The sequence below is a fragment of the Herpailurus yagouaroundi genome, unplaced genomic scaffold, assembly GCF_014898765.1.
Source record: "Herpailurus yagouaroundi ecotype Mexico unplaced genomic scaffold, PumYag 77, whole genome shotgun sequence".
Taxonomy (NCBI): domain Eukaryota; kingdom Metazoa; phylum Chordata; class Mammalia; order Carnivora; family Felidae; genus Herpailurus; species Herpailurus yagouaroundi.
Genome location: NW_024412388.1, coordinates 103,542,144 through 103,568,444, shown reverse-complemented (window position 1 = coordinate 103,568,444; position 26,301 = coordinate 103,542,144). Strand labels below are relative to the sequence as shown.

The 26,301-nt window shown below is 39.0% G+C and overlaps 1 protein-coding gene across 1 annotated transcript; it reads left to right on the top strand.

The window, feature by feature from the left end:
* Nucleotides 1-1,261: 1,261 nt before the first annotated feature.
* SEC22B (SEC22 homolog B, vesicle trafficking protein) lies at nt 1,262-21,700 on the top strand. The gene is made up of 5 exons (XM_040471480.1): nt 1,262-1,482; nt 10,449-10,558; nt 13,770-13,930; nt 16,073-16,219; nt 19,741-21,700. The coding sequence occupies exons 1-5, from the start codon at nt 1,408-1,410 to the stop codon at nt 19,893-19,895; spliced, it is 648 nt and encodes a 215-aa protein (XP_040327414.1). The 5' UTR covers nt 1,262-1,407; the 3' UTR covers nt 19,896-21,700.
* The last annotated feature ends 4,601 nt before the right edge of the window (nt 21,701-26,301 follow it).

Genomic DNA, 26,301 nt, shown 5'->3' with positions numbered 1-26,301 from the left:
TGTTAATAGTAACATTGGTTTCTTTGTCTTGTCTATTTCCTAGTCCTTCATCTTTTGTGTGGAGTCAGTCATTAGGTCTCATCGGGTGTACCTCCCAAAAGCCTCTCAAAAAAATAATATTAGTTTTCTCCTAACAGTTGTAGAGCTATAGGAAAGGTAATGTAAGCATGAGCTATTTCACCTACAGATAAATGTTAAGACAGAGTTGCATCACAAAAATAAAAACACAGGCTTTGGAGTTCAGCCTCAGCTCAAATTTTGTTCCCAATTTTACTAGCTGTGTCACCTTGGAAAAGTTACTCTCTGAGGCATTTTCTCCACCTACAAAGGGGGAACCTAATATTAAACAATCTCACTGGGTTATTTGGCTAAATAAATTTTATCTCTAAAGCACTTTCTATTTCTATTAATGCAAACACCAACTGTAAATGCTTAATGAAGAGTAGTTATTAATATAAGTAATAATAAATGCAACACTTGTATAACTTTCTTTAGTTTATGAAACTCATGCACCTACATTTTCTCATGTATTGTTCACAAAAATCCTGAGAGGCAGATAATATCCCCATTTTAGAGATAGGGACACCAAAGAAAAGAGAGATGGTAACACTTCCTCAAGTAGAATTCTGTAGAGATCATTCCAAAAGGGAGTGAATGCCCAGTTACTAGAAGCTCTAGCAAGGCTATCCTGCCACCTATGATAACAGGTGTAGTAGAGATCCCAGCTTTTGGAGGAGTGACTGATTTGGTGATTTCTGAGGTCCCATAGTTGGTCTTTTTTTTTTTTTTTTCAGATACGATAGATATTTATTTTTTACTGGAAACTGTTCAAGGATCTGGGGATACAGCATAAACAAAAACAAGCAAAACAAACAAACACCCCAAACAGACAAAAATCTCTGCCTAGAAATATACGAATACAGAAAATATTATGTATAAAATATGTAATATATAAAACAGAAAAATATGAAAACATAGAGCTTGATTTTCAAAGTGTTTTCACATATACCCTTCATCTAAGTACCCATAAACTCCCCCCATCTTTCCCAGCCCCCTCCCGCACTTCAGGAACTAGAAAATTCTGTTTTAATTTGTGTGCCATACCCCCTCAAGGGTCAAGGCGTATTCAAGGCCCCTAACCAGAAAAGCGCACGGGGTCTTGGAAGACGGAAGGAGAGACTGCGGAACCAGTGTTCTGGCGGTTGCGGTTCTCGGAGGGAAGTCAATTCCGCGGACCGGTAGTGAAGAGCACCAAAGCTTGTTTCCGGCCACCTCAGCGGGAAGCGGAGACGCAGGCAGCTGGATCTTCGGGAACTCAGATAGAGGTGTAACTGCGGTCGCGGCGGAGGAAGTCGGGACAACGTCTGCGGCCGCCGGGCCAGTGTTGGGTCCCCGAAGCCTGTGAAGATGGTGTTGCTTACGATGATCGCCCGGGTGGCGGACGGGCTCCCGCTGGCCGCCTCGATGCAGGAGGACGAACAGGTGAGCTGTTCTATCCCCGCGCCCCCAAGTCCCTGCCAGAGCTCTGTGCTCTCAGTACCGGATATCTTCTTAGAACGCAGGCGACCTTTGCGACCTCCCGTGCACTCCCGACCCCTCTGAACTGCTCTTTTTATCTTTTGGCAGTGGAGAAACTACTTGTTAAAAGAAATCTTTCCTGAAGGCGGAGGTAGATTTTTGCCTTTCCTGTTGTTTTTTTTTTTTTATAGAAAGACGCTCCGGCGTAGGGATAGGTTCGACTGATTGTGATCACCCAGTGTTGTGTAAGTCTTAGAGACTTTGGTAAAATTCGAGATTTCTGTTTTTCTGCTGCTGTTGAGGCTAACAGGTCCTGGGAGAAATCAGCTCCCAAGTTCTTCAACCTCTTTCACTGTGGCACTTGATCCTTGACCTATCTTGATGACATCTTTTGAAAGTGGGTGAGATAATATTGCCACATATAGACACCTGTTTGAAGTTCAGTACAGTACTTTCTTTCAAGTTTATGTCCAATTCCCACCTCCTCCAGTAAGCCTTACTAAATTCCTACTATTGGGATTATAACTTCTGTGTTATATTTCTGTTAACGCCTTGTACCTTTATTTTGCTACTTTCTTTTGTCTTTCAATAAATTGAGATTCCTATGAGGCAGTCGACAGGTCTTAATGATCTTTGTGCTTCTCATAGTTTTTACGGCAGCAGCTTTATGCTAATAAGTGCTCAAAAAATGTATTGAATTGATTTAAAAACAACAGCTTCAAATATCTTGAAAAGTAAGCTTTGTGCCTTAGAATCACAAGGGAAGGTTCTGGTGTGAGACAGATTTCTGGAGCAAGGTGGGGAGATCTCTGAAGAAGGGAGGCTGAGAATGAAATTTACGTAATTTATTTAAAGTGATCAATTTTAGTTTACTTTCTCGAACAACCTAAGTTTTTTTTTTTTAAAAAACTCAAGGCCTAAAAAAAAGATGAATTCTAGAAAATTATTTTGCACATATCTGTTGGATTTTGCCCGAAAAAAACCCCAAAACCCTTATTAAGCACATCAACTGTGTCAAGCATAATGATTATACAGGTTAGAGGACACAGTCCCTACTTTCATGGAGCTTACAGTTTAGTGGAAAAGCCAGAAAACAAATAAGCAATTATAACATAGTATAATTGCTATGGAAGAAGAAGAAGGCTCTGTGGTTGAACATTGAAAAGGTATCTAGGTTGGTTTTGGGAGATCAGGAAACTCTTCCCAGAAGAAATGACTTCTCAGCTGACAGTGTTGTTTAGTAATAAGGAAAGCTTCTATTTGGTTTTATGCCTTTTTAGGTTTGACTTGGAAATATGTTTATTTTCACTTTTAGGAGAGTAGCAATACAGATCACAAAATTGCAGTTCCTGCTAAGTGAAGTATTTTCAATTTATTGCGCAAGACAAAGTTTAATCATTTATATAAAATTTGAAAAATATAATGTGCCCTTAATATTCAATTGTGAAATATTTTTCTTTTCTCTCAATTTATTAAGAATTTTCTAGGACCACTCTGCAGAAGGAGTGAAATTGTTAAAATAAATGCAGGAACGTGACTTGAGCAAGGGAGATAGTGTGGAGAAATTTTCCTTAAAGTATATATGTAGTTTGACTGAGAAATGGTTTTTCCCAGGGAGGAGTCTGGTCAGTTTATTGCATTAGATTTCAGTGTGGGCAAAGAATACAAAGTGAATTTGAAAGTCTACTTAATAGTAGTAGTTCCTTACTCTCTGCCTTGATGCCTTATTGAAAAAGTAATTGATATATTATTGTGTGTTTCTTAATTCCAAATTAGGTGTTGGTCTACCAAGATGGGTTACTTTGTTTAATTGACAAAGAAATTTTCCACAAGAATATTTTTGTGATGGCAATTCCATAATTATTTCCTTTAGGAATTTAGGCTTTGAATGATAAAATCTTTCCCCGATTTTTAATATCTACATTATGAGTCTTAGACTCATTTTTATTATGTTAATAGTAAAAGGAACATTTATAGAATGCGTACTACATGCCAAGCACTGTGCTAAAGCCTGTCAAGTATTTGATTTCATTCAATCTTCATACCAATCATATTAGGATAGTTTAGTGGTATTCTTCCCATTTACAGGTAAGGAAGCTCTTAGGCATAGAGACGATAGGTTTTTTTGTATGAGCCACATAGCGAATAAGTAGTAAAATGGAATTTTTCATCAGTTTCTTAATATCAACACTATTGATATTTTCGGTCAGATAATTATTTGTTGTGCGAAACGGTCTTGTGCATTGTAGGATGTATGCTAGTAACTCTGGCCTCTGCCTCTTAGATGCCAATAGCACTACCACCACCTCCACACCTCCAATTGAGTAATATTCCTGGACATTGCCAGATGTGATCTGGGGGTGGGAGGGCAGAGTCACCCTGGCTTAAGAGCCACTGTTTTGGGGTTTTTTTTAATGGTTATTTATTTTGAGAGAGAGAGAGAGAGAGAGCAGGGGAGGGGCAGAAAGAGAGAGAGAGAGAGAGAGAGAGAGAGAGAGAGAGAGAGAGAATCCTAAGTAGGCTCCGCACCATCAATGCAGAGTCCGATGCGGGGCTCAAACCCATGAACCACGACATCATGACCTGAGCTGAAATCAAGAGTGAGAATGTTTAACCGACTGAGCCACTCAGGCGCCTTAAGAACCACTGGTTTTTCATCAGTATTTGTCTGACTTCAGACCAGAGCCTTAGTGCCTAACTGGTACACTTTACAGCCATGTTCTAAGACTTTTTGATAATGTATCTACTTCTTCTTTTTTTTTTTTTTAATTTTTTTTCAACTTTTTTTATTTATTTTTGGGACAGAGAGAGACAGAGCATGAACGGGGGAGGGGCAGAGAGAGAGGGAGACACAGAATCGGAAACAGGCTCCAGGCTCTGAGCCATCAGCCCAGAGCCTGACACGGGGCTCGAACTGAACTCACGGACCGCGAGATCGTGACCTGGCTGAAGTCGGACGCCCAACCGACTGCGCCACCCAGGCGCCCCAGATAATGTATCTACTTCTTAGGAGTCTAAAAATAACTTTTTAAGAAATGGCTATTTCAGCCAAATAGTTTTTATTTCTTTTTATTTCTTTAAGTGTTTATTTTTAAGAGAGAGAGACCGAGTGCAAGTGGGATAAGGGCAGAGAGAGAGGGAGACACAAAATCCAAAGCACGCTCCAGGCTCTGAGCTGGCACAGAGCCCAGCATGGGGCTCGAACTCAGGAACCGCGAGATCATGACCCCAGCTGAAGTCAGAAGCTTAACCGAAGTCGGAAGCTTAACCGACTGAGCCACCCAGGCACCCCTCAGCCAAATAGTTCTGTAGTCGAGTACTTTAATTGTTCAGGCCAAGTAATTCAATGTACTTTTTCAATTATTTACACCGATAACAGATGTCGTATGTTACTAGTGCTAGTCCTGTATAAGCTGCCTTACTACTGGAGGTGAACAGTTATTCAGATAATACAGTGGAGAGTAAAATTCAAAAAATGATGTAGGCAGAGTATCTCATCCACTGTTTCCTCTGTGCTCAACTAGAAGTATCAGCCTAGGGCGGTAGAGAGATGAACTTTTCTTTTCAAACCTAGACTCTCTGATATTCTATTTCCTTTCTTTCTACCTTTCTGGTGTGTTTCTACTTTTTGGATGTTTGCATCTCTTCATCTACCTTTGTGTTCTACCTCAAAATGAAGGTGTTCTCTTTCCTTTCATTTTGCCCCAGCTCTGTGGACTTGAAGATGATATTTGATCTAACCAAGTATTCAGCAGGGAGCACCAAAAAAGCAGATAGTCTGTTGTACATTTTAAACTGCATTGCTCCCCCAATTATTGAGGGTTCATTAGTCACCTTAGTGTAATTGCTTTTAGAGGAAAATGGTTGGTTCTTGGTGCTGCTGGCCTTTGACCAGCCAAGTACAACAGGGATTTTAAAATGATAAGAGCTTAGCTAAACATTCTTATGAAGACAAAAGGTGGCATTTGATATAGTTAGTTGTTCAGCAGTCCTAGGTGATAGCAATAAAAAGTGTTGTGGTTGTGTGGGAAATTTCTACCCTGTACCTGTTATATTATATATATATAGAACCAAATCCTAAATACACTATTGCAGATTACTTTCAGAAATTGTCCATTCACATCCATTTCATTATCGGATTGCTAACACATCTTTTCATTATACTGTATATAAGCTTCATGAAGTCTGTTGTAGATGAAGTGGAAAACAGAATGAGGACATCTAATCTGTTTTTAGGCAGTCTGGAGGCTGTGGGCCTTTTGTGACTTTAGTCTTGAAAGCAAACTGAGGTTCTGTCTGTACAGTGGTGAATATGTTGTTTTGTGAGATCTAGATCAGAGCTGCCAGTTCTGATCACAGTTTCCTGAGAATTTCCTATGAATTAGATTTAATATGAAATAGTAAGATCAGCCAGAAAGTGGATCTGCTATCACCGAAGCAATTTTAATTGTAGAGGTGCTATCGCATGTTTAGGAACGCAGACTCCAGAGCTAGACTGCCTGGCTTCAGATTCTTACCCCTCCTCTTATTGGCCTCTCGTCCTTGGGCAAGTTTGATTTCTCATACAGAAAATGGGCGTAATGATTCTAATCACCTCATAGGGTAGTTGTAAAGCTTATTAGAGTTAAATTATGTAAAGTGTTTAGAACCAGGGCTGACAGAAAGTGAGTGCTTTCATTTAATTTCATTAATTTGCCTATTTCTGAAAATTTTCTTTCCAGTTCTATTTTGCCTTTCTTAAAGTTCAGACTAGAATTGTATGTATTTGTGGGTACAAATATGCAATAAACAGGAATGGGTGAATGAACAATTTTCCCCATTACAAAACTAGCCTGCGCTTATTGTAGAAAATTCAGTAAAAAAGGAAAAACAAAAGGACCAAAATGTTAATGGTGATTATTACCAAAATCTTTACTTAAATTGTATACATTTTAACATAAAACCTTAATCTCTGTATGTGTGTGTATATGTATATAATTAAATAATGGGTAATGCTGTAAGACTTCCACCTAGTTTTTTTTCACTTAGTGTGTAGTGAGTATCTTCTCATATCATTAAATATTATACAGCATTTTAATGGCTGTATAATATTCCATTGTATAAATATGCCACTGTATAAATATGTTATTTAACCAATTTTCTTTTTTTTTTTTTAAACTTTTTTTTTTTAACGTTAATTTATTTTTGGGACAGAGAGACAGACCATGAACGGGGGAGGGGCAGAGAGAGAGGGAGACACAGAATCGGAAACAGGCTCCAGGCTCTGAGCCATCAGCCCAGAGCCTGACGCGGGGCTCGAACTCACGGACCGCGAGATCGTGACCTGGCTGAAGTCAGACGCTTAAGCGACTGTGCCACCCAGGCGCCCCAAACCAATTTTCTATCCAATTACTGAACATTTGTTTTTTATTTTTATATACATTTGTAGTTGTTTGTTTTAACATATATGATATGTATGTATATTTTCAAAGATACAGAATTGTTGGCTAAAACAATATGTAAAATTTTGTAACTTCTAATACATATTGCAAAAATACCTACCAGAAAGATTGCGCCCGTGTTGTGTTCTCAGGGAACGGTGATGCTGATGGAACCAGCACTGTAAAATGTTGGTTGGCGTGCCACAATCTCTGTGTAATCTCAGTGTCATTATAGATCCCCGAAACTGCAGCATGCTTTCGGCCATAGTTTCTTGTAGTCCATACAGTGGTTAGTCTCTTTCTCTTTGGTTGCAGTGATGTTTACAATGCTTCTTATTATTTTTTTTTTAATTATTTTTTTTTTCAACGTTTATTTATTTTTGGGACAGAGAGAGACAGAGCATGAACGGGGGAGGGGCAGAGAGAGGGGGAGACACAGAATCGGAAACAGGCTCCAGGCTCTGAGCCATCAGCCCAGAGCCCGATGCGGGGCTCGAACTCCCGGACCGCGAGATCGTGACCTGGCTGAAGTCGGACGCTTAACCGACTGCACCACCCAGGCGCCCCTACAATGCTTCTTATAAAGTCAAAGGATTTATACCAGTCTTTATTTGACTGACAGTTTTTCTGCCATTTATTTCTTCACCTGGTTCCTATGCCTTTAGTTGTCAAAAACATTTTTACTTAACATCTGTGGTTGTGGTTATTTTTAAAACACCAATTTCTGAGTTCCACCTCTGAGATACTGATTTAATTGGTTTGGAGGTAGAGATAGGGCTTGATTAGTTTTTCTGCAACCCCCAAGTAATTCTGGTGTAAAGCCAAGGTTGAAAAATCATTGATGTATGTGGATATTATTCCTTGACACTTTAGTAACATTTCCAACTTTATTTACATCTGTTCTGTCTATTGCTGTGGGGTCAGATCTCTTCCAAATGCCACATATAATGGCATTGGTGAAGCAAACAATTTGGCAAGTACCATTCGTTTAGGGAATGCGGGATATTGTGCACTAGTTCAAAGCATATGGTACTTTTCACTCTCCTTTACTAGCAGATCAGTCATGAAAAAAAATATGCAATACTGATTAATATAATAATGTGAATGTATATTATGCTAACTATTGTCTAGTATTGTTAATACATAAATACATACATATATATTAATATAGAAATATTTCTTTAGAGTAGTATAACAAATCATTGCCATAGGGACAGTGCTAAATAAGATAAAGTGATACTTCTAGTGGACTCTACCTAACTCTCCTCGTTCACTTCATGCTAATTTACTTCCTTATTCATATTTAAATTTCCAGTTTATTATTTAAAAAATTTTTTTTAATGTTTATTTTTTTTTGAGAGAGAGAGGGGGGTAGGGACAGACAGAGAGGGAGACACAGAATCCAAAGCAGGCTCCAGGCTCTGAGCTGCCAGCACAGAGCCTGACGTGGGGCTCAAACTCACGAACCATGAGATCATGACCTGAGCCGAAGTCAGACGCTTAACCAACTGAGCCACCCAGGCGCCCCTCCAGTTTGTCATTTTACATATGGCTTAGGATCCTGTACTTGTACATTTGCTTATCTGCCACTTTCACAATTTTATCATTGCTTCCTTATTTTTACTGTTAGCTAAGTGTTTCACTATCTAGAATTTTAAGATTTCACTTTGCACTTTAAAAAAAAATTTTTTTTTAACGTTTATTTATTTTTGAGACAGAGAAAGACAGAGCATGAAGGGGGGAGGGTCAGAGGGAGGGAGACACAGAATCTGAAACAGGCTCCAGGCTCTGAGCTGTCAGCACAGAGCCTGACGCGGGGCTCGAACTCACGGGCTGCGAGATCATGACCTGAGCTGAAGTCGGCCGCTCAACCGACTGAGCCACCCAGGCACCCCTGCACTTTTTAAAAGTCAGACCTCAGATCCAGTCCTTGGGAGAACCTCAAATAAATGCTTTTTGAATTTAAGCATTTAGTTATTAAACATCTGTCAAGAAGAGACTGTGTTCTATTGTTTAATCCAAAATAAATAATCTAAAATAAAATAATGCCTTTCTATCACATGGCAAAAGTGCACTCCTGCCCCCGTATGTGGATGAATAAATAATATATATTTGCTTTCCGTTCCATTCTTTGCCTTTTGGATTGAATAGGTGAATGAGGTATGATGTTCTCCTTTTGAGATGACACTGGTATTTCTCAGTAGGCTTTTTTCCTTCCTTTTTTAAAAAATTATTAAACTATTTAAAAATTGTTCAAGAAAATATACCTGTAATTCTACCATCTGAATATCGTTATTTGCATTTTGTATGTATATATCTCTTTCTTTCCAAACTCAGAAATCAAATCTATTCACTCAGTAAAGAATATTTGACTTTTCAATCTTGGTCCTTACTCTTGTTCATTTTTACCTAGTTGGAGTTACAGTCTTCTTAGTAATTTGCAGTGATGGGTGCATACATTTATTTTTGCTTAAATGCTCAATACTGTAACGCTTAGTGGAAGGTTTTTCTTGATATTCCAGGATAAAAATGAAATTCACCAGTCTGTTGTTCCCAGGATTTTCTCCTGAGTATAGAACATGTTGTGCAGTTATGTGCCAATAATTGTGCAAGTGAAAGGGGTTAGGAGGACCCATTTCCACTGACCTAACAGTGGAAAGAACACTGGATTGAAAGTTAAGAGTGGCTTAAAGGCAGTTGAGAAGTACAAATAACGTGATTTTCTTGAACAACTAGGGGTTTGATCTTTTTTGCTCTAAAAGTAGGGCATTTTTAAAAAAAAAAATTTTTTCTTTCCAACGTTTATTTATTTTTGGGACAGAGAGAGAGCATGAATGGGCAAGGGGCAGAGAGAGAGGGAGACACAGAATCGGAAACAGGCTCCAGGCTCTGAGTCATCAGCCCAGAGCCTGACGCGGGGCTGGAACTCCCGGACCGCGAGATCGTGACCTGGCTGAAGTCGGACGCTTAACCGACTGCGCCACCCAGGCGCCCCTAAAAGTAGGGCATTTTTTTTAAAAAAAATGAATCTTATTAACCTTTTTTATTTTTTTATTTTTCTTAAAAAAAATTTTTTTTAATGTTTATTTTTGAGAGGGTGGGGGAGGGGCAGAGAGAGAGGGAGACACAGAATCTGAAGCAGGCTCCAGGCTCGAAGCTGTCAGCACAGAGCCCAACAAGGGGATCAAACTTGTGAATTGCAAGATTGTGACCCGGGCTGAAGTCCGATGCTTAACCAACTGAGTCGCCCAGGCGCCCTGGATTTTTTAAATTTTTCTTAAGTATTCTTTATTTAACTAATCTCTATACTCAGTGTGGAGCTCAAACTCAACACCTTGAGATCAAGAGTCGCGTGCTTTTCTGACTGAGCCATCCAGGGGCCCCTGTATTTTATTAACCTTCAGTGAAGGACCTTACTTACATAGTGTTCTCATAATATGATGCTTCTCACTAATTGTTATGGCTGTTTTTTTGTGTGGAAAATTCTTCAATGAAGGTGTCTTCTTTCAGTCTGGCCGGGACCTTCAACAGTACCAGAGTCAGGCTAAGCAACTCTTTCGCAAATTGAATGAACAGTCCCCTACCAGATGTACCTTGGAAGCTGGCGCCATGACTTTCCAGTGAGTATAATCCTATTTCTTTGTGATCATTTAAGTATGAAATACAGTAAATTTAAGTAACACCTGAGAACAATGGTAACAATTTTTCAAAAGTAAAGAATATTTTAAAAATGTAGTCTCTTCATGGAAGGAACTTCCCTGGCTCTAATTCTGCAAAACTGAAATCTTGGTTTGTTTATTCAATTTGCATACAATAAATTAACTGTTTTATCTTGTGCATACAGTAAATTAACCTGTTTTATCCTCTGTCTAATGAATGCTATACCCATCGTGCAATAATACATTAATTTTTTGCTTTAGGAGTTTCTTAGAGCCAGATGTCTGTAGATTAATACTCTTGCTCAAACATTTACTAACAAGACAACCTTGAACAACCCACATATACCTCTCTAGGGCCTTAGTTTCCTCTATAAAATAGGGGAAATAGTCATAGTTTGTGAGAATAATTAGGGAATCTATTTATATCTCTTAACATCTTGCCTGGCACAGAGAGAATATCAGTAAATGTTAGTTGTTAGAAAAAGGAAAATTATAAAAAATAATTTTAGAGCATCACAATCAGTGGTATTAGTGCATATAACTGAGAAAGGGCTCAAAAGGACTTTAAATTACCTGCAAGTAGTTGGTATTAAATGTTTAATACATGTCAAGTTTGAGGGTGATTAAAACAGAAAGGATTAAAAAAAGAGAGGACAGAAAGATCAGAGGAAAATAAAAAAGGATTAGCTAAATAATCCTTGCTATTTTAGGACCTCAGATGCTAAGATAATATAGACCTGGGAAGGACCTGCCTTGTTTAACCTTTTTAAAGGGAGGGGAAAATTTTCCACCCATCAGAAACAAACAAGTATACAAAACTAAAATCGAAACAAAACCCTGGCTTATTGGTTAAGAATGTAGTGAATGTGGGGCGCCTGCGTGGCTCAGTCGGTTAAGCGTCCAACTTTGTCTCAGATTATGATCTCACAGTTCGTGAGTTCGAGCCCCGTGTCGGGCTTTGTGCTGACAGCTCAGAGCCTGGAGCCTGCTTCAGATTGTGTGTCTCCCTCTCTCTGCCCCTCCCCTGCTCTCACTCTCTCTCTCTCAAAAATAAGTAAACGTTGGGGCACCTGGGTGGCGCAGTCGGTTAAGCGTCCGACTTCAGCCAGGTCACGATCTCGTGGTCCGCGAGTTCGAGCCCCGCGTCGGGCTCTGGGCTGATGGCTCAGAGCCTGGAGCCTGTTTCCGATTCTGTGTCTCCCCCTCTCTCTGCCCCTCGCCCGTTCATGCTCTGTCTCTCTCTGTCCCAAAAATAAATAAACGTTGAAAAAAAAAATTAAAAATAAGTAAACGTTAAAAAAAAAATTAAAAAAAAAAGAATGTATATGAAACATTTTCTATAAATCTAATTTTCAACATCAAAAAATATAGACACTTAATTATATGTATAATTATATATAGTATCTTTATTTCTATCATGGATTAGGAACAAAAGATCTAGGGAATGGAATTGAATTCCTAATGGAATTGAAAAGAGATTTTCTCTTGTTTGGTTCCTTTATAATTTCATCTCATCCTTTATTTCAATCTAAGAGTTACATTTTAAAGATTTATTCTTTACCAGACCATATATTAAGTTCTGCCTTTATCTTATTAGCAGAGAGAAACACATATACAGACAACTAAACTTTAATACCTAAGGGCAAGAAGTGCTGTAATTCATTTATAAATGACATGCTTTGGGAGTAGAGAGAAGGAAGCAATAAAGTCCCATTTGTAGGGAGCAAGTTTGGGGAAAGGGGATAGAGGGAGGGAGAATACAGAGAAATATAAGCAGAAATCTATGAGGACTTGAAAGAACCTAAACTTGGAGAGCAGCATGCTGTTTGGCATATTGGGTGTATGATGGAATGTGGCCCACACCTGCTTTGGAGGCCACAAATACTATACCAAGGAGTATGATTTTATTTTATAGGTATTAGAGAACCCTGAGAGTTTTAAAGCAGAATAATATGGTTATATTTATATGGTTATATAAAACTTGTAGTTTAGAAGATGGCCTAGACTAAAGATAAGGAGACCAGTTGATTTAGATGCCCAAACACATCAGTATCATTATCATTACCACCATCATCATCGTTTTAAGGGGCCTGAGAGGTCATATAATACACTATAAACTATGCTCTGTGGGGTCCTAGGATGCCTTAGTAGCCACATAGCAAGGGTAGGTATAGGGGGTATGTGTAATGCTTTGGGCCCTTGAAGTCCTACTTAAACTAATGACCTGATTTTATTTCATGTGCATATTGATCTTCTGAATATAATTATTGCTGAAACAAAGAGTCCTGTGGCTAAAGAGACATTGAAAATCAGAGTTAACCTAATCTCTTTCTGAGACATCTCAGACACATTAGCCATATAGCCCCTTCCAGAGTGCCAGGGAGCACCTCTCATAGGAGGAAGTCAGTTCTGTTATTGGATAATTTCTCGTATTGGACAGTTGATACAGAGTTCTGGCCTGGAAATTAGGGAATATTATTTATCTTAAGGTCATTATCTGTACCCAGTAAACATTGTGGCATTAACTTCCAACTATGAAGTATCCACAAAAGTTTCCATTTCCACTGTTTTTCTTAAAGCTAGAAAGAGTTTAAATATGTATATACTAATTTCCATACGTAATCAAAGGTAGATGGGGGCGTCTGGGTGGCTCAGTTGGTTGGGTGTCCTTCTCTTGGTTTCGGCTTAGGTCATGATCTCATGGGTTGTGGGTTTGAGCCCTGCATTGGGCTCCATGCTGACAGTGCAGAGCCTGCTTGAGATTCTCTTTCTCCCTTTCTCTCTGCCCCTCCCTGCCCCTTCCCTGCATGCAGGCACGTACACTCTCTCTCTCAAAAATGGATAAATTTTTAAAAAGGTAGATGGAGTCACAACTCTTGAGTTTTCAAGAAAAAGCCTTAGGTATTATGATATTTTAGCTGGATTATATAATAAACAATTGTAAACATGTTTAAGTACTTCTTTTGGAATATAATTCTCATAATGGGAAGATGTTTGCTTTCTGATTCCAAGGGTTTATGGTTTGCAATTGATTTTCAGATTTAGTTAGCTTCAAAGGGCTTAGGCTAGAATATGTTAAAAGTCTGTAGGGCACGAAGAGTCTGCTTCAAATTGTTGGAGGTATTGTTATTCTACAGACAACTTTTTCTCTTCTTTTTTTGTGTCTCTCCAGCTACATTATTGAGCAGGGAGTTTGTTATTTGGTTTTGTGTGAAGCTGCCTTTCCTAAGAAATTGGCTTTTGCCTACCTGGAAGATTTGCACTCAGAATTCGATGAACAGCATGGGAAGAAGGTGCCGACTGTGTCTAGGCCCTATTCCTTTATTGAGTTTGGTAAGTTTTCTCCTCATCTCTGTATCAAGAGAGCAAACAGTTTGGAGAAGCTGTTTGTTACACTGATTAATTTTGACACATTTTTTTCTGATGTTTACCTACTTAAGTTTTGGGTTCTGTCTTTTCCTTTCCACCTCTGTGCTTTTGAATGAATGAAAGTTGCTTCTCACAAGAATTTTCTGTGGTCTTTTAGTCTTTTCCTTAGAATTTGTTACCCTTTTCCCTTTTTGTGATTTGGATTGATTCTTCGTCAGAGTCAAGAACTGTGCCTAAAGATCTACTTGGTTGGCATGTAGTAGCTGAGTTCTTTCCCCCATACCACACACACATACGCACAGTCACAGAAAGGTTCATTTTCTGGAGGTCTGAATATAGAAATCAGAATGACATTTTGTTTCTTTTAATCCTCTAGTTAAAAAAAATTACTGGAAGAGGTATGGCATTGGGGGACAGCATTTACTACCTGCAGAAATAGTGAGCATGGGTGTCCATATTTGTATAGTAATTATAGAAAGACTGATCACTGGTAAAGTATCTGATGGCAATAAATCAACAGAAATGTTTTGGGTACTCTAGAGGAAGTGAGAATAAGTATGATTAGACTATATTACTGATATTTTTAGTTAAAAGAAATTGGTTTTACTGTTTCTGAATTTCTGAAGTATTTCCATTTTGCTAGCTAACTGGCCATCTTACTTTTTAGAAATAAGGAAAATTTTAGGAAAATGCTCCAGTATTTTATAACTACAAACTCTCCAAGTGATAATTTTTATAATGTCTGGTTTTTCAGATTTTGTTTTTGAAGATAATAGAGGTCCAGTAAAACCAAGAAAGCAGTAAGACTGCTACATCAAGGTCACATGAGAAATAGTTGATACACTCAAATTAGCTTAAAGGATTATATATGGATGGGTTTTAGGTGAACTGCAGGTACAGTAACCTGAGATCAGTTACACAGTAATTGTTTCCATCCCCAGGCCTGAAGGGATAAGAGAAAGGAGCAGTTTCTGAAACTGCAAAGGGCAAAATTTATAGAGAAGGCCATCTTGAGAGGAGGAGTTACTCTTGCTGGAGGGATGCTGCCGGCCCAGGGTGACTTCTTGGTGGGGGGGGGTGGGGGGAGAGGGGTTCGGGAAACAAATACCCTAACATCACTACCTGCTCTCCTGCCCTACTCTTAGGGCTCCCCCATTGGTCGAACCTAACCTGGAAGCCCCCCCGAACAAGGAGCCCATGATGTAGTCCATGCAGGTCAGCTGCCCAAGGCAAAAAGCATGGTGCAGAAGGGTGGAGAGGAGGTCTAGAGAGGCAAATGAAAGGTATCCAGCACATATCACTTAAGAAAATGCCAAAAGTTGAAAATAAAATCTTTAGTAATAAGTCATTCTTTTTATAGTTTTGAGAAATGCAGACATGGTCTAAACATGATAGCTGCAGTTTATAGTGGTATTTTGGGAAACTCCCTGCCACATGTTTGCTTTACCTGAAGTTTAAGAACAGAGTGAAATTAGGAATGTATGTTAAAGAAAATACTTAAAACATTTTTTTTTAATGTTTATTTATTTTTGAGAGAGACAGAGAGAGAGAGAGAGCGAGCGAGGAGGGGAGGGGCAGAGAGAGAGGGAGACACAGAATCCGAAACAGGCTCCACGCTCTGAGCTGTCAGCACAGAGCCCGACAAACTGTGAGATCATGACTTGAGCCAAAGTTGGAAACTTAACCGACTGAGCCACCCAGGCACCCCATGTTAAAGAAAATACTTTAAGACCATGTTTCCCCCCTACTTTTAATGACAGAACCTGTAGTGATGCTAGATTGTTGTCAGGATCCTTTTCAGGAATATAGAGTTAAGTATTAAAACCCTAAGGATCCTCAGGACATGGTTTGAAAATAATCTGCTTTCAGGAAAGGCTTACTATAGTGGGTCTTACTTTCCATAAGGGCCCTGATAGCAAAGACTTCGAATTTGAAGGTGTGCAGAGGACATTTCTCCTGAATGGTTGGTCATCTGTCTTTACATTTTACAAATGAAAACATCAAAACTCAAACTTTGATGTTCATTCAAGAGCTTGGTTATCCTATCCCTACTCCAGTACTTTGATGGGCAAGGTTGTTAATGGTCACTTTTCTTCATTATTCTAGATACGTACATTCAGAAAACCAAGAAGCTTTACATTGACAGCCGTGCTCGGAGAAACCTAGGCTCCATCAACACTGAACTGCAGGATGTACAGAGGATCATGGTGGCCAATATTGAAGAAGTGTTACAACGGGGAGAAGCACTCTCAGGTATGTAAAACATTAAGAGTCCTATAGGGCGCTTCTCAGTCCACAGGCAACGATAGCTTATTTTGGGTTACCTTTTTCACTGTCACTCTATCTAGTACTGTTAAGAATTCATCTCTCAGAAATAGATTACATTAGGGGTGCCTGGGTGTGGCTTAGTTGGTTAAGCATCTGATTTTGGCTCAGGTCATGGTCTCATGGTTCATGAGTTTGAGCCCTGCCTCGGGTGAGCTTGAGCCCCGCCTTGGGATTCATTCATTCATTCATTCTCTCTCTCTCATAAAATAAATAAATAAATAAATAAATATCATCAAGAGACATAGCTTACATTACAAAACTTCGTATATGATATGTTTTTTCCCAGCATGATTAGTTTTTGTTGAGTTGGAACAGTGTGAAGGTCCTATTCCATATCAGAAGCAATTACTTCTACCAAGGTATTTACAACATTAAGCAAATATTTACAGAAACTCTTACATAAATTAAGGGAAATGAAAAGAAGAATGAGAGGAAATTGTCAAAGATTTACTGCAGTGGTTTCCTGACTAGCCACTTTGGGAGACTTTATTGCTGCCAGATCAAATGTTATAAAATGCCATTTTCATCAAGGCATTCCTCTGCTGAAAAACTTTTAAAATCTGTGACTACAAGATACGATCTAGTCTGGTTTCACCTTACTTTTTGTTCTTGCTGAGTGCTTGTCATGTGCAAGGCACTGTGTTCTCTGTAACGGAAGATAAGGAGATTGCAGACTTCTTTCATGCTTCTAGTTCACAGACGTTCTGCTTCAGCCAGGTCAGCTTCCTCACCATCCTGGACCTGTTCTTAAGATCTATGTACGAGCCGAGCCGCCTCTTCAAAGAAGCCTTCCCAGGTCCTGATAGCCCACGTCATGTTAATCTCTTTTGTCCTTTAAACTCCTAAGGCACTTAGCTGTGTAATGGTTCTTTTTTTCTTTTTTTTTTTTTAGCACATAATGGGTGTGTGTACGTGTGTACTTACTTACCTAATTTGCCTTGAAAAAAAAAGAACCATATATACATATATATATATTTACCTAATGTTTCAATGTTACCCATGTATTTAAGGTACTCGTAAAGGTAGTGTTTATATATTTTATATATTTTATATATTTCATATACTTCTTTTATTTCTTTCACAGTAAGGATCACAAATAGATGCCTCCATGAGTATGTCTTGAACTTACCCTATGACATACATGAGTAAATGGGTTTTCCTTTATTATGAACTGCAGATTGTAACCTTTATGTCAGTAGTCAGTAGTTGTCCCAGCATGTAGCTTCACTCTTTAAGCATCAAATTTTGGGTGAGCGAGACTGTAAATTTTCATCATAACAGACTTAGTTTCTACCTGGGATAAAATAGACCAGCACAAGAATTTTTCTTAAATCCAAAATTTGTATACTGGTCAGTTTACCAAAAGTGTAAAAGGATCCTCTTGTGCTTTGCTAGTTACTACAGAGCTGATGTGCTGATTAAAAAAGAAGACATTAGACCTTTGAACAGAGTGGGGGTCAGGGACTCCACATAGAACTTTTGACTTCCCCAAAACTTAACGACTAATAGCCAACTGTTGACTGGAAGCCTTACCCATAATAACATAGTCAATTAACATGTTATTTTGTATGGTACACATATTGCATACTGTATTATTACAATAATGTAAGTTAGAGAAAAAATGTTATTAAGAAAATCATAAGGATGAGAAAATACATCTACAGTATTCTATAAAAATCCATGTATAAGTGGAACTCGCACAGTTCAAACCCATGTTGTTTAAGGGTCAACTGTACAGTTGTAATCTTTAAAAAAATTTTTTTAATGTGTATTTTTGAGAGAGACAAAGAGTAAGTGGGGAGAGGCAGGAATTCTCTTACTAGTGCTTATTTCATACGACGTGATATTTGTTCCGCTGCCCAGTTATTCTCAGCAGATTTAGATCCGCTTAGCAAATATTTATTTATTGAGCACTGAGTATTGCCAGACCCTGTTCTGGGCGCTGGGGATATAGCAATAGACACAGTAGTTAAAAACCTCGGTCCAGTGAAGTGTCCAGTGTAGTAGACTGGCTGGAAAAATTCCTCGCAGCATTGTCATGGTTATTTCTCATCTCCTAACTGTTTTCTTGTGTGACTAAGTGTTTTTCTTACAGAACAAATGGCTAATTTGCAAGTGGCTGTCATGACTGTGTCATTAAGTAATACCACATTTCTCAACCAATTCAGTCTCTGTTAAGCAATTCCAAATATTCCAAAAGTATTCTCTAAAGAACAAACAAATTCGTGTTGCAAAATAGTCTCTTTAAAAAAATTTAAAGAAGTAAAATGACCAAAATTCATTTATGTCACACCAAGAATTTGTTTTTATTATTAAAATATGTCATGTATTTTAGTCCAATCTAGCTTGTGTCCCTCTGGCTGTTTCTCTAAGTGCTCAGCTAACAGTTATAACAGCATTACAAATGTCCTTTTAGAAAAACAAAACTTGGTAAAAGGTCCTAAAAAGCTTAATTTGGTAGGTGTTGGTGGCTTCCTAGCACCTGTGATTATGTTTTAGTTACAAGACAACTTTCCTGTGTCTGTTGAAACATAATTTCTGGTAGAATCATAATAGTCTTTACCAGTGGAGAATCTTGGGAATTTGGGAGCGGTCATCTTTGAGATACAGCTCAGTACTCAGTTTGTGGTTCATTGAGTTTTGTGGTTACTGAGTCTTATCTTACATGGATTATCATTTTTTTCAAAATATGAGAGAATAAGATTTAGACCATTAAAAGATGATGAGATGTTTATTATCAGCCAGCATTTATCAGTCTTATATACAGGCATCGTGTTCACTTCACAGGCATTCTCATGTACTTACAATCCTGTGATACAGTTAGTGTTATTATCCTCACTTTATGTAGATGATGAAACTGGGTTTTAGTAGAGGCTCAGTGAATTGACCAATGTCACATGGCTGGTGTAGCTGAGATTTAAACCAAAGACTCTGAGGCCAGAGCCAGCACTCTTAACCACCTCGCTATACAGTCTCAAGAATCTGAACGTAATTTGGTCTGATAATTTTTTTTAATCTTTATTTATTTTTGAGAGAGAGACAGAGTGCAAGTGGGGGAGGGGCAGAGAGCAAGAGGGAGAGACAGAATCTGAAGCAGGCTCCAGGCTTCAGATTCAAGGTTCAGGTTCAAGCTGTCAACACAGAGCCCGACATGGGGCTTGAACCCATAAACCCTGAGACCATGACCTGAGCTGAAGTCGGACGCCCAACCGACTGAGCCACCCAGGCGCCCCTGGTCTGATAACTTTAAAATGCATTGTGGATTTTACAGTGTATCAGGATCTTGGATTAATCAGTACATGCAACCTAACCTTTAAAATAAAAATGAAATAAGCATCGTGGTTGTTTGGCATAGTGCCACTCATTTAAGTTATTTTTATGTCTTAATACATTAGACATAACACTTCAGTGACTAATTAACATTTTCCTTTTTTCCTCTTCAACAGCATTGGATTCAAAGGCTAACAATTTGTCCAGTCTGTCCAAGAAATACCGCCAGGATGCGAAGTACTTGAACATGCGTTCCACTTACGCCAAACTTGCAGCGGTAGCTGTGTTTTTCATCATGTTAATAGTGTATGTGCGATTCTGGTGGCTGTGAAGTAGTGAATCCAGTCACTGGCAAGGGTGAACCTAGAACCCGGCAGGTGTGTGTTTTCAGGAAGCTGAGCTCACAGAGATGTGTATTAGAATTCCAAGTGGAACTTCTGCCTCTAAGGACCTTGCAAGAAAAGACATGTCCTGAAAACGAAATGTTACACCTCATTTAATGAAGCTTACCCCTTTGTAGAAAGTCTCTTTTGGGGGCAGAGGCTTTCTCTGGGTGCTGAGCTGTGTATGCTAGGGAACAGTAGATTGTTTTCTTTTGTTTTTTTCCCCTCCCAGTGTTTTTACATTTTTAAAACAGCACTGAGCGGGGCATTTTCTTTTCTAATGGAGCCATCAGTGAGATCTGGCTTAGCCAACCTGTGCTAGCAACAGTCTGAAATTCCTTCAGAAAAGGCAGCCCTTTGGGAAGTTTTCTGACCCTGTCTGATCAACATTCCTTTTGTTGGTGACATTTGTGACTTTCAGTAATCTTGAGTTTTTGAGGGCCTTGTAAACAAGACTCCACTCTGTGAAGGTTAATTGCTGTGCTGCGAAGATCTTGTCTGTCGGCCCCTGTAGGAAGTTAGCCTTTGTTGTTTCCCTTTTATGATATTTTGCTTATTGCACAACTGCTTTAGGGTTAAACGAATTATATTAAGATGCCTTGATATTATATTATAGCACTCCTTGATTAAGAAGCTAAAATGTTTTCTGTCATTTACTCCTTAAAAGACTTAAATTTAGTTTGGGACATTCTTAATTGTATTTTTCAGCATCTCGTTTATATTAATATAAGAGTAAATATAACATACGGATAATCAGAAACCCCTGACTTAATGGGAAGAAAGGCCCAGCTCATCACTACAGCTTTGTCCTGCCCCCTTTTTCTCCACTGTAGTTTCCTCCCTCTCGTTTCCTCCTGCTGACACTTTAAAAATTCCTCCGCACCCAGTGGTTTTCATGTCCCATAAGCATCCTCTCAGGATATTCTCAAATTTCAAAATGGAAAATGTTCAGCCACATAGTTCAATTTAAATTTTTACACAGCAACTACTCAAACAACTAGATACATTCATCTGAGAAAGTCTCTGAGAACACCTCGTACTTTCTTCAGTTTATGTAAATTCTCTGAGAATGTTCTAGAGATAGATAACTCATTTGCAGTGGCTTCTATTAACAAATAAAAGTACCTATGATTTTTCCCTTTTTGCTCAGGGATAATGGGGATTTCCTTTTACCTTCTGAGGTAGAATTTTTTAAATGGGGAGAATAGGCCTTTTAAATATTGTCACAAGGGTCTACAGTATAAACTACAACTTACACATACTGCACATGTTTCTTTCAGTTGTACAGGAAAATGAGCCAACTTCTTTTCTTTACATCTTTGGAGAGAACTTTAACTAGTAAACAGTTTTATAACTAAGGGATCATCAAAGCTACTGTCCTGATTCCTGATAGAGGTAAAAAACAAAACAAAACCCTATTTCCTTAGAACAAGAAGTGGCTTGTAAATTCCTATAATTTACAGAACTAGAATAAATTTTTTTTTCCATTTTGGACCTAAATCTGCCAATTGGAGTATGTGCATGAAACATGAAGTTACTTTTTATAACTTATAAGAATAAGTGCTTTTAAGTCCCTAAAAGGCTTGTCCCTAAAGTAACGATGTTGGTAATAAAAGCCTGACAGTCTGAAAACCCAAGTAGTGGTACCGTAGCATCTGGTTCTTCTATAGGAGTGGAGAGCGGCAGCTCATTGTTGAGAGTTGCATGCAGCAACCAAGTGGTCAGCAATGAAATAAATACTTCTAGAATGTTCCCTGCAATGTGAAGTTTTGTTATCTAGTTATTTTATGTACACATAGCTCTCTGGGTACATTTCTACCAAAACCCAGTGGTTAGTTGAAAAATGAGAAGGGGGGCAGAATGATGAAAGGAATGAGAAAGTGGTTTAATGTTACGACGGTTGAAAAATGAGAGAACAAGACTATCGTAATAGGGCTTCCGCTTCTGTTCTTTATTGGAGGTAGTGGGAGGATCTGACTAGATGAAGTGTATCAGCAACTAAACAGGCATCTAAAATAGAATGTAATAAGTACTGTCTAGGGCTAGTGGGGGCACATTAAGAAAGGACACCCTACTTTGGGAAGGAGTGTTGTAAGGGAAGAAGAATAAGGTATTCCAGAAAGTGTCAATAGCTTGTGCAAAGTCATGAGTAAAAGAGTGAGGCCCATTTTGGGGATTGTAATTCTGTTGCTTCAACCCAACTCCTTGGGTGAGTTTGGGCACTTGAGCCTTGAGGAAGAACTAGACTGGTCATTGTAATAAAGAGATACATCTACCACGCTTAATGAGTTTATAGTACACTAACGTCAGTGACAAGAGATGGCATCAGATTTAGGGTTTCGGATGATCATTCTGGCCCAAGTACGAGAGAGCTGTTAGGGCTGAGCATGAAAGTAGGGAGATGAAACTGAGGAGGCAGCAACGGTAGAGTGAGACCTAGGAGACGGGTTTCAAGCCATTTTCAAGAAAAGAGTTATCCCAGGTACCAAATAAGTAATACGGACAATGTTTTCTTACATCTCACATTCACATTTTGAAGCAAGTACTGTTTACACCATATGAATGAAGAAACTTTACAAAGGCTGCTTCTCTGACGCACAGAAGAGCTAAGTGATTCGCCCGATGTTGCAGAGCTAGAACGGGACGCAGCTGAGATACGAACCTCGTCAGTTTGGCTCCAGACTCTGTGCTTTTCTCCACTCTGCTGTCCCATCAAGAGATCAAAATAAGTTCCAAAAATGTATTTTGTTTTCCGGAAGTAGATGCTGAATTTTAGAGTTACGGAACTTTGTCATACAGGCAGAGGTCATTCAGAGGAGTGGGGCAGACGTCAGGTCACAGCAGGTTGAGGGTTGTGCACCCTAGGGACTGAAGGTGGTGGACTACTTTTACAAAGTAGTAGTTAGGGCACTGAACTTCATAACATGCTTTTATTAGGAAATCTCACAAATGTTAAAGTGTAGTAATATTTGGGGCACATTGTACATTTGTTCATTTAAATGTCTAGTGGTTATTAAGCTTTCTGGGAAATCTTGAAAACCTAATGAAAGGTATGTGCCTTTACCCCAGAGAAATGTTCACAGTGTATGTGAATTCATGCATTCATACAATGAGTATTCAAGAGCCCCACAAAGCCTGTTGGCGATGTAGTGGTCTATGATCCCCAGTTAAGTACTCTGATACGTAGGAGTGGAATTCAAAGGTAAGTATCCAGAAGCCTTGAAAACGGTCCAGCTATGGTGACTTTGAAGAATTCTACAGTTTGAACTAACTTTGTGAATGAGATGTATTCTTGAAAAATTCTGTAAACCGCCCCCCCCCCCACCAATTCTATCGAATATTTTCCTGTAATGCATTCAGGGATCTGGTTCTATAGAAAAATTTTAAAACTTTGGTCTTAGTTCCTCAAAATCACATTTAAGGATCTCAAATTTTCTATTTTCTACCTGTCACTAGGAAGTCTTGCAAAAGCAAATTAAAACAAATGGAGAATCTTTTCTCATACACAGTATTTAAGAATCATGCATAAGAAAACATCTCCTGATTTAAATTCCTATCCTTGGGAGTTTTCATAACTAAGGGCTTGAATGTTGGTGGCCACACAGTTAAGTCTTTTGGTTGGTGTATTTAGCAGAACCGAGAGCCCATCGGGTTGTCTGCAGACAGCTCAGCAAAAAGGCAGAGAGCATGGTTGTACAAGGTGTACTGTAAAGGTACCCAAAGAAAATTTTGGAGCATGTATGACATAGTTTGAAATAGAATGGACAAATTGAGTCAACATCCTGTTCTTACACGGTTGACCCAACAGTATAAAACTGTCTCAAGCAATTTAATCACTCCTAACTAAGTTGATTTCAAGTGCTGTAACTGAATCCATATTTTAGATTAGATTTTTAATTTTTTTTTTTTACATTTACTTCTCTGTCTCCTTTTACAACTTTTTGATATTTCTGGCTCTTGTGTTCTTGTTTGCTCTTTTTCATCCTTGTTTTTGATACATCTTACTTTATTTGCTCCTTTTTCACTTGATCTCAATGTTAATTTACCATTTTTCTACATCTGATTTACTTAAAGGTCAGCAAAATGATTTTCAAAAAGCAAACCTCCTCTTTTCTTCTATGTCCTTTACCCGTTCTCTGCCTCCCCCTAGTTTCCCCTCACTTTATATTCCATTTTACTTCACTTCCCTAGATGCTGTTTTTGCTTAGGAGTTAATGTAATGCTCCAACTTTGCTTCTGTAATTGAGAGCTTCAAAATCAACTTCTATTGACTCTATTTTCAGACCTTAGTTTATTTTACCTTTTACTGATTTTTTTTAATTTAATTTTTTTTTTAATATTTATTTTTGAAGGAGAGAAACATGAGCTGGGGAAGAGCAGAGAGAGAGGGAGACACAGAATCTGAAGCAGTCTCCAGGCTCTGAGCTGTCAGCACAGAGTCTGATGCGGGGCTCAAACTCATGAACCGCGAGATTATGACCTGAGCTGAAGTTGGACGCTTAACTGACTGAGCCACTCAGGTGCCCCGAGTTTTTTATTTTAAGGGTATTTATTTGAGAGAGAGAGCATGAGTGGTGGAGGGGCAGAGAGAGAGGAGAGAGAATCCCAAGCAGGCTCTGTGCTGTCAGTGCAGAGCCCATTGTGGGGCTCGAACCCATGAATCGTGAGATTGTGACCTGAGCCGAAATCAAGTCGGATGCTTTACTGACTGAGCCACCCAGGTGCCCCCCTTTTACTGATCTTATAATATCTGGTATTCTATTATCAGTCAATACAGATATCCCTTTATAAAAAAAAAAAAAAAAACTGCAAGAATTTAAGAAACAAGCTCCTCTAATTTATTTGTCTCCTGTATTTAGGGCTTCAACCATCACTGTATTACAGCTCTAAGGTACACCTGTGTATCCTCAAACTGAAGGTCCAGCCCCAATATTTGCTGCTTATTGGGTATCTGTGTTTGCATATTCCATATACACTTCAGTGCATCTAGAACATTACCTCCATCCCATTCCTCTCCAAGGTGAAAGCTGACCTCTGCCTCCAACTGTAGATCTGATTTTTTGGCATCACCTGCCACCTCTACAAGTCATGAATTGCATTTGACTCCTGTTTTCTCCTTTCACCTCAACTGTTACCCAAAATCTGTTTTTCATAACTGCCAAAATACTCCTTACCCATCACTTCCTTTCCTTTTGGCCTTAGATTCAAGTTCTCATTTAACTTGGGCTCTGGCAGTAGACTCCTTACAACTTTCCTTATACATGTTCCTCCTTCAACTCAGTACTACCATGTTAATACCAGAAATTTTTTTTAAGAGCTAATTGTACCCCCGTTTCCTTCGGGGTAAGATCACCAGTTTGCTTTCATGGTCTGGCCCGCTGTACCATTCCAGACTCATCCGCCGCCCCCCATCACCTCTTGTTTCACTCACACCAAATTAGCTAGCCTTCTCTAAATAGTCAAGCACTTTACCTTTGCCTTGGCTCATTCGTGCCTTCTCTGTAGACTTTTTTTGTGTATCTTACCCCTAGCCTTTTCACTTTCAACCTACTAAAGTTCAGCTCGCCTTTCAAAGACCCACTTCTGATGTCTCCTTTGTAAAGCCTTCCTAACATTCTCACGTCCTCCTTCCCACCAACCTGGGAGAGGCTCTTGTCTCCTCCTCACGGCAGCTTGTTCCTGTTTCCAGTGTGGAACCTACAGGCTTAACATGCCCTCGTGTCCTTCACTGTACACTCTGTGATGTCCCTAAGGTAGATACTGGTCATTACTCGTGTGTGTTTCAATCCTTGGCACTCGATCTAATGGCTGACATATTGGAGGTACTCAGCAAATATTTGCAGAATGAGTAAACTGACCACAAAAACGTATGTTCAGGTTTTCTGGAAATGAGCTGCTCTGTAAATCATGGATATACATGTATTTTGAGTGAAAGGAGAAAACCAAAATGAGATAAAGTGGTGTAGGCCCAATAAGGGATGGGAAGGGGAAAAGGCATGTGAAAAAGTCAGAAAAGAGAGGAACAGGAAGCTTCTAGCAATATATGGTGAGCACATTGGAGAAAAGGGAGGAAGAGAACACAGCAAATGAAATTGATTCTTTAGGGGCAGAAACAATTGGAAGGCAAGAAGGTGAGTGGGGGAGAGGAAACTAAAACATGGAAACAAATTTGACTTGAGAAAAGTGCAGAAGTCACATAGACTGGTCTGGAAATGTTTTCAGTTGGCCACAGAGGCATCATGCTTTAATGTGAGGATAATATTAAGTGAGCCTTTCATGTCACTGAACCCCTTTTGTCATCGAAAAAGTGACTCCAGATCAATGATAAATACCTTGAACAACATGCCATCTACA

Coding starts and splice junctions, on each gene's coding strand:
- SEC22B (XM_040471480.1), top strand. CDS start 1,408: ATGGTGTTGCTTACGATGATCGCCCGGGTGGCGGACGGGCTCCCGCTG. Junction 10,559..13,769: donor GCTGGCGCCATGACTTTCCA/GTGAGTATAATC, acceptor GTGTCTCTCCAG/CTACATTATTGAGCAGGGAG. Junction 16,220..19,740: donor ACGGGGAGAAGCACTCTCAG/GTATGTAAAACA, acceptor CCTCTTCAACAG/CATTGGATTCAAAGGCTAAC.